The sequence below is a fragment of the Ranitomeya variabilis genome, chromosome 2 (assembly GCF_051348905.1).
Source record: "Ranitomeya variabilis isolate aRanVar5 chromosome 2, aRanVar5.hap1, whole genome shotgun sequence".
NCBI classification, from domain to species: domain Eukaryota; kingdom Metazoa; phylum Chordata; class Amphibia; order Anura; family Dendrobatidae; genus Ranitomeya; species Ranitomeya variabilis.
Window position 1 is genome coordinate 997,068,230 of NC_135233.1, and position 17,133 is coordinate 997,085,362.

Here is a 17,133-nt window from a genome sequence, read left to right on the forward strand (position 1 = left end):
TACGGGGGGGGTGAATATGAGCCATGCACACGGGGGGGGGGAGTGTGAGCCATGCATACAGGGGGGAGTGTGAGCCATGCATACAGGGGGGGAATATGAGCCATGCATACAGGAGGGGGGGTCATTATACAGTATCATGGAGAACTGTGTGTGGCCGTTGTACAGTATTGAGCATCATGTGTGGCCGTTGTACAGTATTGAGCATCATGTGTGGCCATTATACAATATGGAGCATCATGTATGGCCGTTATACAGTATGGAGCACTGTGGCCATTAAACAGTATCATGGAGAACTGTGTGTGGCCGTTATACAGTATTGAGCATCATGTGTGGCCATTATACAGTATTGAGCATCATGTGTGGCCATTATACAATATTGAGCATCATGTGTGGCCATTATACAGTATGGAGCATCATGTGGTCATTATACAGTATGGAGCATCATGTGTGGCCATTATACAGTATGGAGCATCATGTGTGGCCATTATACAGTATGGAGCATCATGTGTGGTCATTATACAGTATGGAGCATCATGTGTGGCCATTATACAGTATGGAGCACTGTGGTCATATTTTTTCGTTTATAATTATTGTATATAAAACAGTGTGATCAGCAGTGCTAAATGGCTGTGGTTGGGACGTGGATATGGGTGTGACTAGTTGTGAAATGGGTGTGGTCAGAGGCGTGGCCTAAAATTTGCCGCGGCGCACTACGCGTGCCGCACACTTTGTACCTCCTTCCCTTCTTCAAAAGTTGGGAGGTATGGTACCGCATTTGCCAGATCATGGCAAGTGCCGCAAATACCATAAGGAATGAATGAGGCCGAACGCAGTGTTGCCGTAAGTGATCCGTTACGCGGCACATGCAGAAAAACTTCCCGATCTGCTGCAAAAAGCGACTTTCACATCAGCGATTCTTGCTAAAGTCACTGCCGATAGTGTCATACTCACCAATGGGGGGGGGGGCAGCACTAAAAGTGCCTAGGGCAGCAGAAACTCTAAATACGGCCCTGAATGTACACATAGCCATGTGCCTTAGAGGAGTGATAAAGATAATTACAACACAAATTGAGCCGCGAAGAAGTGAATAAATACCGATATTTGATAAAATTATTAACTATATCAATTTTATTCAGAAAAGTGGATGGGTGCTAATACATTATAAGTTGACTGCATTGATCTATTACTGACATAATACCAAATATAGTGATAATTAATAATAAACACCCAAGCTAAGATTTACTAAATAACGGATGTTATTAAAGTGAGATGTGCAAAAAATGATCATTGTGTAGACTTTTATATTGGAGGGACTGAAGAAGGAAATAAAGTGTCCTAGTGCAAGCAAGCGATGATATACAGATAAATACAAAAGTGCAATATTATACATACATAATATACAAAAAAATAAATAACAACCCAATGTTAATAAGTATTAAATAACATACGTGAATATGAATAATGTATATAATAATAAATATAATATCATATTAAATATCCATAATAATGACAATGACAATAATAACAAATTCTTCTTTCCCCTTCCAAAACAGGTCACAGTCCTCAGCACCACCAAACGGAAGGACACACGAACCCGAAGAGCCAGCAGCCAGAAAAACCCCATGTAAGTATAGACTGAAATAAATGAATAACCCAAATAAATATATGAAATACATTAATGTTTAATAACAGGAAAAAAAAAAAAAAGCCCTAACCTATAAAAATACCTCCCTGAGACAAGAATAGATACCTGATGAACTATATAAGAACGGCCAAAATGAAACATATATACCCTAAAGCAGTGTTCCCCAACTCCAGTCCTCAAGGCCCACCAACAGATCATGTTTTCAGGATTTCCTTTGTATTGCACAGGTGATGCAATTATCTAAGACTAAGGAAATCCTGAAAACATGACCTGTTGGTGGGCCTTGAGGACTGGAGTTGGGGACCCCTGCCCTAAAGAAAGGCTGAAAAATGCAGGTTTTCATTTAGCCCATTGGGGCTCAAAGTCCCCGGTCAAAAGATCCACCTACTTTCAACTTTTGCGAGGATCTTAGCCAAGTCCCCACCCTGAAATCCCAAGCTGACCTGATCTATGGCTCTGAAAATCAGGCCCCTAGCATTGCAGTTATGGTTTAATTTAAAATGCCTAGGGAGAGGTTTTAATGAGGAGACTTCATTAGCATTTTTTGCTTTCTCAATATCTTTAATGTGCTCCCTGGTTCTTACCTTCAACTCTCTAGTAGTGAGGCTCACGTATACTTTTCCACAGGTGCATTGTGCGTGATAAATAAACCCTTGGGAATTACATCTCAGATGCTTCCTGATGTTGAAAAGTCGAAATCCATCATGGTTGGGAAAAGTTGTAGATTTAACCCCTTCCCAACGTCCGCCGTACTATTACAGCTGAGGTCGGGTCCCCTGCTTTGATGTGGGCTCTGGCGGTGAGCTCGCATCAAAGCCAGGACATGTCAGCTGTTTTGAACAGCTGACGTGCCCGCAATAGCGGCGGGTGAAATTGTGATTCACCCGCTGCTATTAACTAGTTAAATGCCGCTGTCAAATGCTGACAGCGGCATTTAACCTGCGCTTCTGGCTTGAGACCTCTATGGTTACTGATGCCGGCCTGCTGTGAGTGCCACCCTGTGCGTAATTTCTTTTTTTAACAAAGTTTGGAATTTTTTTTTACCACTTAGATAAACCATAACCTAGACATGTTTGGTGTCTATGAACTCGTAATGACCTGGAGAATCATAATGGCAGGTCAGTTTTAGCATTTAGTAAACCTAGCAAAAACAAAAAGCCAAACAAAAAACTAGTGTGGGATTGCACTTTTTTTGCAATTTCACCGCACTTGGAATTTTTTTCCCGTTTTCTAGTACATGACATGCTAAAAAATGTTGTTCAAAAGTGCAACTTGTCCCGCAAAAAACAAGCCCTCACATGACCATATTGACGGAAAAATAAAAAAGTTATGGCTTTGGGAAGGAGGGGAGCGAAAAACGAGAACGCAAAAACGGAAAAGGACAAGGTCTTGAAGGGGTTAATATAATTTAGGCAGCCTTTACACAGGCCACAGGGGTAGAAACCTGGCGCTCCTGGTTCTGACCTAGTTTTAGTTTCAAAATGACTATGGACTAAAGCAGTGTTCCCCAACTCCGGTCCTCAAGAGCCACCAACAGGTCATGTTTTCAGGATTTCCTTAGTATTGCACAGGTGATTGAATGCTTGCCTGTCCAAGTGATGCAATTATCACCTGTGCAATACTAAGGAAATACTGAAATCATGACCTGTTGGTGGCTCTTGAGGACCAGAGTTGGGGAACACTGGACTAAAGCATCTTTTAAATTCCCAGACCTTTTGGCCACAAAAGACAGCTGTTTGGGTAGTATATGACATAAGGTAGAATCCACGAGCAAGATTCCCCAGTGTTTCCATATAACTTCTTTTAGGTCATTCCATTTGCTACTGTATGTACTGAGTGATGAATCTTACTTGATCTCCCTGATTTTGTACCCAGTATTTGCAAATAAATCTGATTATTAAAGGGAACCTGTCACCTGAATTTGGGGTCATATGGGCGGGGTTTTCAGGTGTTTGATTCACCCTTTCCTTACCCGCTGGCTGCATGCTGGCCACAATATTGGATTGAAGTTCATTCTCTGTCCTCCGGAGTACACGCCTGCGCAAGGCAATATTGCCCATCATTACCTGATATAATGGGGTGGCCCGGAGGGTCCAACGGATTTTTATGTATTTTGGGGATTAACTACAGGGTAGGTAGTTTGGGGTGACTGTCTTAAATATGGTCCAGCAATTTTTTGGAAATGATACCTTGCATGAGGGCTTTATCCAAAATATCCACCAACAGATTCTGAAAAGAGGACAGGGGGTTAAACGTCAATTTTTGGTAACACTTCGAGTCACTTAGCAGCTTATTAGCCTGTCTCTCATACTGATGTATAGGCCAAATGACCAGGTTGCCCCCTTGTCCGCTGGTTTAAAGACCACATCATTCCAAGATTTCAATTCTTCCAAAGCTAACCTCTCTGACTTAGGTAGATTAAAATTTCCTCCCTGTCTTTGGACAATGTCATAAGTAACCCTTTTGGTAAAAAATGTCCACTGCTGGACATAAAGACAAAGAAGGAAAGGTCTTACATTTAGTAAATAAATGTTTTGGAATCATATTTACCTCTGATGTGGTGGTATTTTCATTCTCCAAAGAAATTAAGGCCTCCAATGCATTCCTTTCCGCTACAGTAGATATAGGATCGTTATCCAATTTTCTGGCATGAAGTTTTTTCAAAATCAATTTCCGTGCAAATATATGCAGGACTTTTACCGATGTGAACGAGTCTAAGTTTTTTGAGGGAGAGAAAGTTAGTCCATGTTGTAATACCAAAATCTGGGCCGGGGTTAACATATCACTAGAAAGATTGAGTACCTGGCATTGATCTCTCGCATTATGACCTCTTTGGGATTTTTGGAACGTTTCTGGAAATTTCTTCTTTTTATCATTACCCCTAGGGTGAACATCCCGAGGTAATTCAACATCACTAGTAGATGCATTGCTGTCCAATTCGGAGATATTGGAAATAGCAGATTGTGTTCTTACTCTCTTTTTCCTTAAATTAGCTTTGGTACCACCTAATTGCCATTTAAAGAGCTTGTTCGAATCAGAATCATCTACATCTCGCTGATATTTTTTGAGTTTCTCCTGATTAATTTTTACTTCCCATTTCAAAATATCCTTTTCAAGATCTTTGGTCCATTTATTAAACTAAACACTCGACATGTCCTTAGCCAGAGATTTAGATATGCTTTCCAATTCCTTATCAATTCTCAATAAAGATGCTGTGCTATTATCAATCAAAATTTGTAGAAATTCGAAAGAACATTTTGATGCCGCAGATGTCCATCTTGTTATAAGATCTTGCTCCCCCAACTCATACGTAGGATACAATTGAATCCCCAGTCTTCTAGGGACTATTTTTTTCTCCAAATAATTTTCAAGTGAAGATCTATTCCACCATAATCTTGTTTTACGTTGAAGGGAGTATGTGGACTTATGTATAAGGTCTTTAGTCTCATGGAAGGTATCTAACAAAACAACAGGAGTGTTCCGGGAAAAAACGTCAGTGGCCTTAGAGAGCCAGGCGTTCTCCCTGGCCTTTAAATCCATACCTGGACAATCTGTTTATGACAAAAACAGCAAAATACACAATTTAAATTAATGTCCCAAATCACCAAATGGCTCTTCTAAATAGTAGAAACAACTCAAAATGGGCAGTAAAGTATACCAACACCTAAATTAAGCAAACCATCAATATAAAATGAATTATCTTTTATTGGAAAATTAAAAATTTATATAAAAGCCACATATCCATTATTTAAAAAACATATCCCATGGAGGGCAAAACTGACAGATAGGATTCAATTATGTTTGTTCATCCAATTAATCTATTGTGGGATCCAGAGTATACATAAACAAATCAATCCACCAAATGCTGAAAGTATCCCTTATTTATATACATGTCTACGGCTACATAGCAACACATGGAGCTGCACGCTCCGCTCCCAAGTGCCGGCGCCAGAAGAGGGTTTTAACCTGCGAGACTCGGACGTATGTCTCGCATGTGTAAATGAGCCATTAAAGAAAGACCCAGGAAGTTCCTGTTCACTGTGTGTGTAGTTGGATCCCATTTTATTTTCACTTTGCAGGCTGACAGGCAGGATACAAATATGCCAACATATAAGAAATACCCAGTTGTAAACTGTGTTATTGTTGTTCCTGAATAAATATATATGCACTGTTGAACGGCTGGACAGTACAGAGATTAATCCGCTGCCAACAAAATCTATGTTCACCTGCTTCAGTTGTATGGATTTTTAGTCAGTCTCACTGTTGCATACCGTATTTTTCGGACTATTAGACGCACTTTTTCCCCCCAAAAAAAGGGGGGAAAATGGGGGGTGCGTCTAATAGTCGAAATGCAGGCTTACCCGTTTCGGCAGAGGTGCAGTGGCAGAGGTGCGGTGGCAGAGGTGCGGCGGCAGGCGTGCGGAGATGAGGAGGCGCAGTGAGAGGGGTCCCTTTCCCCGGTAAGGTGATGCAGCAGCCCGGTAATACAGCAGAGCCGGGTGAATCCTGTTATTACCGGTGGTGGCGGCCATCTTGCGGAGTCCGCGCGTGCGCAGATGGAGCCTCTGCAGCCCGGGGCTTCAGGAAAATGGCCGCGGGATGCCGCGCGTGCGCAGATGGGGATCACGGCGGCCATTTTCCTGAAGCCCCGGGCAGCAGAGGCTCCATCTGCGCACTCGCGGCCTCCGCAAGATGGCCGCCACCACCGGTGATAACAGGATTCAGATACTCAGAATGAACACCGGCGCTAAAGTGAGACTGTGCTATCCTAAGGTGAGTTACCTTGTGGCCGTCACTGATGTGTCCCCGTAAGGCAGTGGGCTACTGTGATAACTGTGCCGGCACTATCAGCAGCGTGCGCGCAGGGGTTTCTACAGACTGGGAGGACGCTCCCTTGTCTGTGTTGTCTGAGGAACGTTGCTCTCATCAGCAAGGAGAACACAGTTATTACAATAGCCCACTGCCTTACGGGGACACATCAGTGACGGCCACAAGGTAACTCACCTTAGGATTTGTTTATTGCATTATTTGTGTTGCTCTACGAAGTAGTAGCATCCCCTTGTAGCGCAGCATCTAAGTTTGATGTTATTAATAACAGGATTCACCCGGCTCTGCTGCATTACCGGGCTGCTGCATCACCTCACCGGGGAAAGGGACCCCTCTTACACTATACCTCCTCATTCCAGCGCCTCCTCATCCCAGCGCCTCCTCATCCCAGGACCTCCTCATCCCAGGACCTCCTCATCCCAGGACCTCCTCATCCCAGCGCCTCCTCATCCCAGCGCCTCCTCATCCCAGCGCCTCCTCATCCCAGCACATCAGGCCATGGCGTCAGGACGGGACCCTGCTCAGGTGCACGCCGTACCGCATCACCCCACCTCTGCCGACACCATGCCTCCTGTGACCCTGCTCTGCCACCGCCAGCCCTCAGGTAAGATACTGTAAATTCGGACAATAAGACGGACCCCCATCTTATAAAAAAATTTTTTTTTCTGCAATTTTCACCCCAAATTTGGGGTGCGTCTTATGGTCCGGTGCGTCTTATAGTCCGCGAAATACGGGTAATTTACATTTCGATCTCATGGATCTGTCGATCTTATACGCAGCGGTTATTAGGATGTCATGAAGGTCCATAAAGCCTCCTGAAAATTATCTGTATGCATCTTATTTCAGAAGATTTTTATTTTAATCATAGCATGCAACATTGATTGGCTCCAGTGACTGCTAACATTACATATAGGCTGCCATATGACCTCCATGATTGGGGTCTGCCATGTTCGTGAACCCCAATTACCTTGGCTACAAAAATTTAGCCACAATGAGCTAAATAAAGAGATGTATGTGACAACCATTACTCTGTTTGTACAAAAAAGTGTGGTACATAGTTGTTCCTTTAATCTGTTGTGAAAAACCTCAAGAGAAGTGGAAGTGGTTAGTCTGTACAAATAGTCTGAGGTATAAAGTAATACATGATTTATGATTTAACATGCTATCTGCCTCCATTTTTTTCATAAGATCTCATAAAATAAAATCTAGACAATGCTGTTTTGTAATTGATCTCACGGATACTGCAGAACAGAAGTGAAAGAGTTGCCACATCGGACCACCTGGCGCCATTCTTTTAATAAACCATACAGACTTCAGCAATGTGACAGATTATTATTTTCTGCCGGATGCATGCATTTCATCTTATCTATAAATCTTGACCACAGATACATGGAAAGTTTTAAAATCAAAGATTTAAAAGAAAAAATCCACCTACTTGTGAAACAAACCCACAAGAATCATAACTAGGATTAAATAAGTCTAGCTACTGTATAATGAAATTGATTTAGTGCCCACTGGCATAACCAGATTCCTATGGGCGTAGGGGCCAAATTTGGCATTTAACTCGCGCTCACAGGAATCACGCCGGAAATACCACCCATCGGTGACCCCCTCACGTAATCGCAGGTCACTGATGGGTTGGCATGACAACCAGAGGTCTCCAGAATACTTCTATGGTTGTCATAGCTAGATTGCCCGATGGTCGGCGCTCATAGCAAGTGAGCATTTCTGCTATACACAGGCGATCTGATTATCACCTATATGTAGCAGAGGCAATCAGACAAGTGCAGCTTCTAGTCTACCATTGAAACTATTAAAGCATGCAAAAAGTAAAAAAAATGCTTTTAAAAATATAAAAAAATAAACAAATATAAAAGTTCTCCCCATTCAAAATAAAACAATAAAAAAAATCAAGCATATACTTATTTGGTATCACCACATTCAAAATCGCCCAATCTATCAATATAAAAAAAAGAATTATCCCGATCGCTAAACGGCGTAGCGAGAAAAAATTCAAAACGTCAGAATTATGTTTTTTTTTGGTCACGCTACATTGCAATAAAATGCAATAATGGGAGAACAACAAATCGTATCTACACCAAAATGGTATCAATAAAAACACCAGATTGGTGCCCAAAAAATAAGCCCTCACCCAGCTCCAGATCTGGAAAAATGGAGACACTACAGGTCTCGGAAAATGGCACAATTTTTTTTATTTTTTTTTACCAATGTTTGGATTTTTTCTCTTCACTTAAATAAAAAAGAACATGTTTGGTGTCTATGAACTTGTAATTACCTCAAGAATCATAATGGTAGAGCAGTTTTAGCATTTAGTGAACATGGTTAAAAAAAAAAAACAACTGTGAAATTCCACTTTTTTTGCAATTCCACTGCACTTGGAATTTTTTTTCCCGTTTTCCAGTACACAATATGTTAAAACCAATGGTATTGCTCAAAAGCACAACTTGTCCCACAAAAAAAGCCACACATGGCTATTTTGACAGAAAAATAAAAAAGTTATGGCTCTGGGAAGAAGGGGAGCACAAAACGAAAACGCAAAAATAAAAATACCTCCCGTCATGAAAGGGTTAATAATGTCATCCTTCCTGGTCCCTATACTAGGGGGGAAAAGGCCCTATTTTAGGGATTGTGAATAAAACTTGACTTTTATTGTTAGAAATTGAATAACATCTGAAACTAGTCCAATTACACCTGTGTACAAAAAATATTTTTTGTAAGCATCGCAGGCGACTTTGTACTTTTCTGAATCATCTTTTTGTCTTGATTTAAAAAATGTTGAATACAACTGCACAATCAATAGGAAATAAATATATATCAGGTATCACCCCATGTGACTAATACCACCTACTCAAACAGAAAGGGTGAAAAAAACAAAAATGCAAAACCAATATGGTAAAAATGTATAAATGTATTTAGTAATATTAAAATACACATAAAAAAGGGGAAAGAAAAACAACAGAGCAATACAAACAACAAAAAAACTCTAGTGTAATAATTGGAGTGGGCTCAGAGACAGTATTAAATAAACATAAAGTATATCCCATATCACATAGCCTACATATGTTTGCAAGTATGCATTCAGAGAGTCAAAAAGGCAAAAAGGAATGAGATAAAAACAAGTATCCTACAACATTATACAATCCATACCCAATAGTATCCTGCTAGCTCCAACGCACGTTTCGCCTGGACGTGGCTTTTTCAAGGAGTCATGCAGTCATGCAGATGACAGCACAATAGACACCCGATGTTCAGGGGGTCAAATCTGAACGGTAAAATGGACTTCTTGGTGAAGTCTGAGTTTGGAGTCCGTGCCCGAACAGTAGGTGTTTGGTACAGACACCGAACTGTACTGTTCAGGTTCACCCATCTCTAGTCATGACAAACTCAAGTTGCCATAGCAATGATCGGGCCCTCATGATGACATCCCTAGGGTGCTGAACGGACGGGAGTCAGAGCCCACTCCCTCTCCTAGCCCCGTACATGCTGCAGTTGCTATTGATCACGGCATTTAGGGGGCTAAATGGCCTGGGGCAGTGTGGACACCACTCCTGGCAGTGAGAGCCGGAGCATGGATATCACTTACGCTGAGCTCCCAGCGATGATCGTGTGGGCACAGCTCCATTAAACGCATGATCATTATGATGTTAGTTTACATCATAGGTTGTGAACCCTTCCCCACCATGACGTAAACATACATCAAAGTTCATGAAGGGGTTGAACAATGAGATCCATTTGCTGTGCTGTAAGATGTTTTCACACCATGGCTTTTCCTGTAAATACACCTAAGAAAATGTCAGGATACTCCTACTAAAACAGCTAATATGGGGTAAATCAGAATGCAATGCTCACATGTGGTTTTCCTGACTCCTGGGGAGGGAGTCGGTTTTGACTCTAAGGCCGGGGTCACACTAGCTTATTGTATCCGATGCGAGAGCATCGGATGCGATATGCTAATGACCCTCTGCTCCTGATCTGCTGCGAGTGTGAGCCGAGTGTCTGTGCTCCGAGCCTCTCGCAGAGAGCGGATCGGAGCACAGCTGCGGAGGAGGTGGAGAAACTAATTTCTCCATCTCTTCCATTGCCGGAGTCAGCGTTTAATGCACATCACTTGGATGATATCCAAGTGATGTGCGCTGTCTCACTCACACCCATTATATGGGTGCGAGTGAGCTGAGAGTCAGCCGAGTGTCAGTGACAATCGCAGCATGCTGTGATTGTCTCGGACCGAGGAAAATGGCTGACAAAAAAATCGGCTGCTGGGAGCTGCCCCATAGTTTAACATTGGTCCGAGTGCAATGCGATTTTTTATCGCATTGCACTCGTCCGTTTTAGTCGCCAGTGTGACCCCTGCCTAAGGCTGCAGTCACACATAACGTATAAAAAATCGGTCCGTTTTTCACAGCCGAGAATCGCACAAATGTTCACGAACAGTGATCTGTATGTCATCCGTAAGGCATCCGTATGGCGAGTTTTTCTCACCGGCTTGCAAAATGTACATATAATGGATCCCGACCCAGAAAATTATGAATAAATAATGTGGAAGCCTATTTAGTGAAAAAAAGGGTGGTCTCCCCAGAGAGGGAAAGCCGATGGCCATGGCCAATATTTTTAGCCTGGGAAGGGGTTAATACCCATGGATCTTCCCAGGCTATGAATATCAGCCCGCAGCTGTATATTTAGCCTTTACTGGCTATTGTAATAGGGGTACCCCCCAAAAAAATGACGTGGGATCCCCTATAATTAATAGCCAGAAAGGTTACGTAGACAGCTGTGGGCTGATATTCATAGCCTAGGAAGGGGCCATGGATATTGACCCCCCCAGCTAAAAATACCAGCACCCGGCCACCCCAGAGAAGGCGCATCTATAAGATGCGCCAATTCTGGCACTTAGCCTCTCTCTTTCTATTGCCCTGTAGCGATGGCATATGGGGTAATAAGGGGTTAACTGGACACCGCAGACACCAGAAGCTGCCACGTGATAGCCCCTAATGGGACTCTTGCACCTCTCCAGGGATCTGTGCCCTCCTCTCCGTATCTACTGTTAGAAGTAAGGTTTGAGAAAGACCCAGAGGGTCGAAACGTTACCTTGCAACACTGCGTTGATACCTCTAATTTTGGTGTTTTTTCAAAATAATAAAAAAAGCACGTGTTTTGCTAACAAGATTCTGAAGACATCTTTCTTGAGTGCGACTGTTGATGTTCATGACAATGGTCTTGTTAAACGTCAAACTGAGACTCAATGTAACCCTTCCTCCAAATACATACAACAATTGACCATCACACATATGACATTTTCTACATGTTCTGCCATAGAGCAGGAGGAAATCTTTGAAAATTGATGGGATGCCAATATAATTAAACTTCCTCTCTCATCAGTGACCATTTCACTATATACCAAAAATTTACTCCAATATGGTAAACACAAAGTGTTGTCAGTTATCCATAAATAAGCACTAGAGATTTATTAAAAGTAATTGTTTAGCTATTGTAGGGACAGTGGTAAGCAAAGGGAGCTGGCCAGTCGGGAATACATGGTTTATTTAATCCACTGTAGTTGGTTACACGGGCAGCAGGGGAAGGGTGGTTTACCACTTTCCTCTGCTCACTGCCCTGTACCTTTGACTGTTTTCATATCCTTATATATTCAGTAAGTCCCAAGTTTTCTACAGAGTTTTACAAATCATCTTATCTCAAGGTTGATGACACAGTGTAATCTAACCTGCACATTGTCCATGGAAAAATCCTATTGTAAGTAAGTGTCCACTCTAATTCTGATGGAAAAGTCACTTAACTCTTCCGCAGAATGAACATTTGCATTCCCATAAATGATAAATGACACTTTAGGATTTTTCATTGTGCTGTTCTCCAGAGAAAAAATCCATAACTCTCTAAGAATTTTGCTACAATTCTTTATTGATGTCTTCAAATATCTATATAAAACACAAACCAATTTTCAGGCTCCAGAACAGAGACAAAAACTGGTTTGTTTTTATGTAGATATATAACGACATCAATAAAGAATGGTAGCAAAAATCTTGAGTAGTTATTGATCCTATCTCTGGAGAACAACGCAATGAAAAATCCTGGCCTGTTACTTATTGAAACACAATTATCATGTGCCCGCAGTTGGGCAAAGCATACTGCGCATGCGCAAGGCAAGATTGCCTTGCGCAGGCCTGTACTACGGAGGACACAGCATGAACTTCAATCCAATATTGCGGCCAGCATGCAGCCAGCGGGTAAGGAAAGGGTGAATCAAACACCCGAAAACCCCGCCCATGTGACGGCAAACCGGTCCCGCCAAATTCAGGTGACAGGTTCCCTTTAAATCATTTAGGTAACTAACACTTTAATAATTTCTTCAGAAATGCATTAACCCCTTAACGACCGCCGATACGCCTTTTAACGGCGGCCGCTAAGGGTACTTAATCCACAGCGCCGTTACTTAACGGCGCTGTGGAAAAAGTGAATAGCGCCCCCCAGAGTCGGATTTTCTCTGGGGTCTCGGTTGCCGAGGGTAGCCGAGACCCCAGAGAACATGATTCGGGGGGTTTTTACCGACCCCCGAGTTGCGATCGCCGGTAATTAACCGTTTACCGGCGGTCGCAACAAAAAAAAAAAAAACGCGATTTGCCGTTTAATTTCTCTGTCCTCCGATGTGATCGCACATCGGAGGACAGAGAAATGTGGTCCCCGATGGCCCCCAATAGCCCCCCAATACTTACCTACCTCCCCCGGTGCTCCTCGTGTCTCCCCATGGGCGCCGCCATCTTTCTTCCGGGAAAAAATGGCGGGCGCACGCGCAGTGCGCCCGCCGCCCGGCACCCGGATGTTCTTTGGGGTCTCGGCTGCCGGGGGTAGCCGAGACCCCAAAGAACATGATCGGGGTCGGTTTGCACCGACCCCTGCTTTGCGACCGCCGGTAATTAACAGTTTACCGGCGACCGCAAAAAAAAAAAAAAGCGATCAGTTATTTCTCTGTCCTCTGATGTGATCGCACATCAGAGGACAGAGAAATAGGGGGATTCGGGGACCCTATCATACTCACCCGGGGTCCCTGGGTCCTCTTCTGTCTTCTCCTGCCAGCCGGCTTTTTCATCATGGCGGGCGCATGCGCAGTGCGCCCGCCATCTGCTGCCATCTGCCGGCCGGCAGGAGAAGACAAGTTGGGGCTAAAATTAGGGTTAGGGTTAGGGTTAGGGTTAGAGTTAGGGTTAGGGTTAGAGTTAGGGTTAGGGTTAGGGTTAGGGTTAGGGTTAGAGTTAGGGTTAGAGTTAGAGTTAGGGTTAGAGTTAGGGTTAGAGTTAGGGTTAGGGTTGGGGTTAAATTTAGGGTTAGGGTTAGGGCTAGGGTTAGGGTTAGGCTACTTTCACACTAGCGTTTTTTGGCTTCCTTCGCAATGCGTCGTTGGAGAAAAAACGCATCCTGCAAAAGTGCTTGCAGGATGCGTTTTTTCTCCATTGGCTTGCATTAGCGACGCATTGCGACGGATTGCCACATGTCGCATCCGTCGTGCGACGGATGCGTCGTGCTTCGGCGGACCGTCGACACAAAAAAAACTACATGTAACTTTTTTGTGCGACGTGTCCGCCATTTCCGACCGCGCATGCGTGGCCGGAACTCCGCCCCCGCCTCCCCGCACCTCACAATGGGGCAGCGGATGCGTTGAAAAAACAGCATCCGCTGCACCCGTTGTGCGGCGCTTACAATGCTAGCGTCGGTACGTCGGCCCGACACACTGCGATGGGCCGAGTACGACGCTAGTGTGAAAGTAGCCTTAGGCTTCTTTCACACTTGCGTCGGTACGGGGCGGTCGCAATGCGTCGGCCCGATGTACCGACGCACGTTGTGAAAATTGTGCACAACGTGGGCAGCGGATGCAGTTTTTCAACGCATCCGCTGCCCAGTCTATGTCCTGGGGAGGAGGGGGCAGAGTTACGGCCACGCATCCGCGGAAATGGCGGACGCGACGTACAAAAAAAAGGTTACATTGAACTTTTTTTGTGACGACGGGGGCTAAAGTTATGGTTAGGGTTGGGGCTAAAGTTAGGGTTGGGGCTAAAGTTAGGGTTGGGGCTAAAGTTAGGGTTAGAGTTGGGATTAGGGTTAGGGTTTGGATTAGGGTTGGGATTAGTGTTACGTTTGGGATTAGGGTTGGGATTAGGGTTAGGGTTGGGATTAGGGTTAGGGGTGTGTTGGATTTAGGGTTTTGATTAGGGTTATGGTTAGGGTTGAGATTAGGGCTGTTTTGGGGTTAGGGTTGTGATTATCGTTAGGGTTGTGATTAGGATTATGGATCGGGTTGAGATTAGGGTTAGGGCTGTGTTGGGGTTAGGGTTGGAGTTAGAATTGGGGGGTTTCCACTGTTTAGGTACATCAGGGGGTCTCCAAACACGACAGCCAATTTTGCGCTAAAAAAGTCAAATGGTACTCCCTCCCTTCTGAGCTCTGCCGTGCGCCCAAACAGTGGTTTACCCCCACATATGGGGCATAAGCGTACTCGGGATAAATTGGACAACAACTTTTGGGGTCCAATTTCTCCTGTTACCCTTGTGAAAATAAAAACTTGGGGGCTAAAAATCTTTTTTGTTGGAAAAAAATATATTTTTTTATTTTCACTACTCTGCATTATAAATTTCTGTGAAGCACTTGAGCTTTCAAAGTTCTCACCACATATCTAGATAAGTTCCTTAGGGGGTCTAGTTTCCAAAATTTGGTCACTTGTGGGGGTTTCTACTGTTTAGGTACATTAGGGGTCTGCAAACGCAACATAACGCCCGCAGACAATTCTATCAAAGTCTGCATTCCAAAATGGCGCTCCTTCCCTTCCGAGCTCTGCCGTGCACCCAAACAGTGGTTTACCCCCACATATGGGGTACCAGCATACTCAGGACAAATTGGACAACAACTTTTGGGGTCCAATTTCTCTTGTTACCCTTGTGAAAATAAAAATTTGGGGGCTAAAAAAATCTTTTTTGTGGGAAAAAAAATATCTTTTATTTTCACTACTCTGCATTATAAACTTCTGTGAAGCACTTGGGCATTCAAAGTTCTCACCACATATCTAGATAAGTTCCTTGGGGGGTCTATTTTCCAAAATGGGGTCACTTGTTGGGGGTTTCTACTGTTTAGGTACATTAGGGGTCTGCAAAGGCAACATAACGCCCGCAGACAATTCTATCAAAGTCTGCATTCCAAAATGGCACTCCTTCCCTTCCGAGCTCTGCCGTGCGCCCAAACAGTGGTTTACCCCCACATATGGGGTACCAGCATACTCAGGACAAATTGGACAACAACTTTTGGGGTCCAATTTCTCTTGTTACCCTTGTGAAAATAAAAACTTGGGGGCTAAAAAATCTTTATTGTTAAAAAATATATATTTTTTATTTTCACGACTCTGCATTATAAACTTCTGTGATGCACTTGGGCATTCAAAGTTCTCACTACACATCTAGATAAGTTCCATGGGGGGTCTAGTTTCCAAAATGGGGTCACTTTTGGGGGGTTTCTGCTGTTTAGGCACATCAGGGGCTCTCCAAACGCGACATGGCGTCCGATCTCAATTCCAGTCAATTTTGCATTGAAAAGTCAAATGGCGCTCCTTTGCTTCCGAGCTCAGCCATGCGCCCAAACAGTGGTTTACCCCCACATATGGGGTGTCGGCGTACTCAAGACAAATTGTACAACAGCTTCTGGGGTCCATTTTCTCCTGTTACCCTTGGTAAAATAAAAATTTGGAGGCAAAAAGATCATTTTTGTAGAAAAAATGCGATTTTTTTATTTTCACGGCTCTACGTTATAAACTTCTGTGAAGCACCTGGGGGTTTAAAGTGCTCACCACACATCTAGATAAGTTCCTTAAGGGGTCTAGTTTCCAAAATGGTGTCATATGTGGGGGGTCTCTACTGTTTAGGCACATCAGCGGCTATCCAAACGTGACATGGCGTCCGATCTCAATTCCAGCCAATTCTACATTGAAAAAGTAAAACGACACTCCTTCTCTTCCAAGCTCTGCGGTGCGCCCAAACAGTGGTTTACCCCCATATATGGGGTATCGACGTACTCAGGAGAAATTGCACAACAACTTTTGTGGCCTAATTTCTCCTGTTACCCTTGTGAAAATAAAAATTTGGGGGCAAAAAGATCATTTTTGTAGAAAAAATGAGATTTTTTATTTTCACGGCTCTACGTTATAAACTTCTGTGAAGCACTTGGGGGTTCAAAGTGCTCACCACACATCTAGATAAGTTCCTTAAGGGGTCTAGTTTCCAAAATGGTATCACTTGTGGGGGGTTTCCACTGTTTAGGCACATCAGGGACTCTCCAAACGCGACATGGCATCCGATCTCAATTCCAGCCAATTCTGCATTGAAAAAGTCAAACGGTGCTCCTTCACTTCCAAGCTCTGCGGTGCGCCCAAACAGTGGTTTACCTCCACATATGGGGTATCGACGTACTCAGGAGAAATTGCACAACAACTTTTGTGGTCTAATTTCTCCTGTTACCCTTGTGAAAATAAGAATTTGTGGGTGAAAAAATCATTTTTGTGAAAACAAATGCGATTTTTTATTTTCACGGCTCTACGTTATAAACTTCTGTGAAGCACTTGGGGGTTCAAAGTGCTCACCACACATCTAGAT

At 43.5% G+C, this 17,133-nt stretch overlaps 1 protein-coding gene and 1 long non-coding RNA gene across 3 annotated transcripts in view; one reads left to right on the forward strand and one right to left on the reverse strand.

The window, feature by feature from the left end:
* Nucleotides 1-1,166: 1,166 nt before the first annotated feature.
* On the reverse strand, nt 1,167-6,183 carry LOC143810103 (uncharacterized). Of its 2 annotated transcripts, XR_013222651.1 has the most exons (4): nt 6,007-6,183; nt 4,448-5,196; nt 4,196-4,359; nt 1,167-1,635 (listed from the first exon to the last, which is right to left on the reverse strand). It is a non-coding gene; the product is annotated as an uncharacterized LOC143810103 (long non-coding RNA). The 2 variants fall into 2 exon arrangements; XR_013222650.1 differs by having other exon boundaries at nt 4,196-5,196.
* A 163-nt stretch (nt 6,184-6,346) lies between these two features.
* The window catches only part of LOC143810104 (uncharacterized), a 71,113-nt gene continuing 60,326 nt past the window's right edge, over nt 6,347-17,133 (forward strand). Inside the window, exons 1-2 of the mRNA XM_077293002.1 lie at nt 6,347-6,418; nt 6,832-7,076. Of these exons, the coding sequence (XP_077149117.1) occupies nt 6,380-6,418; nt 6,832-7,076 (284 nt within the window). The 5' untranslated portion in view covers nt 6,347-6,379. The remainder of the gene's footprint in view (nt 6,419-6,831; nt 7,077-17,133) is intronic.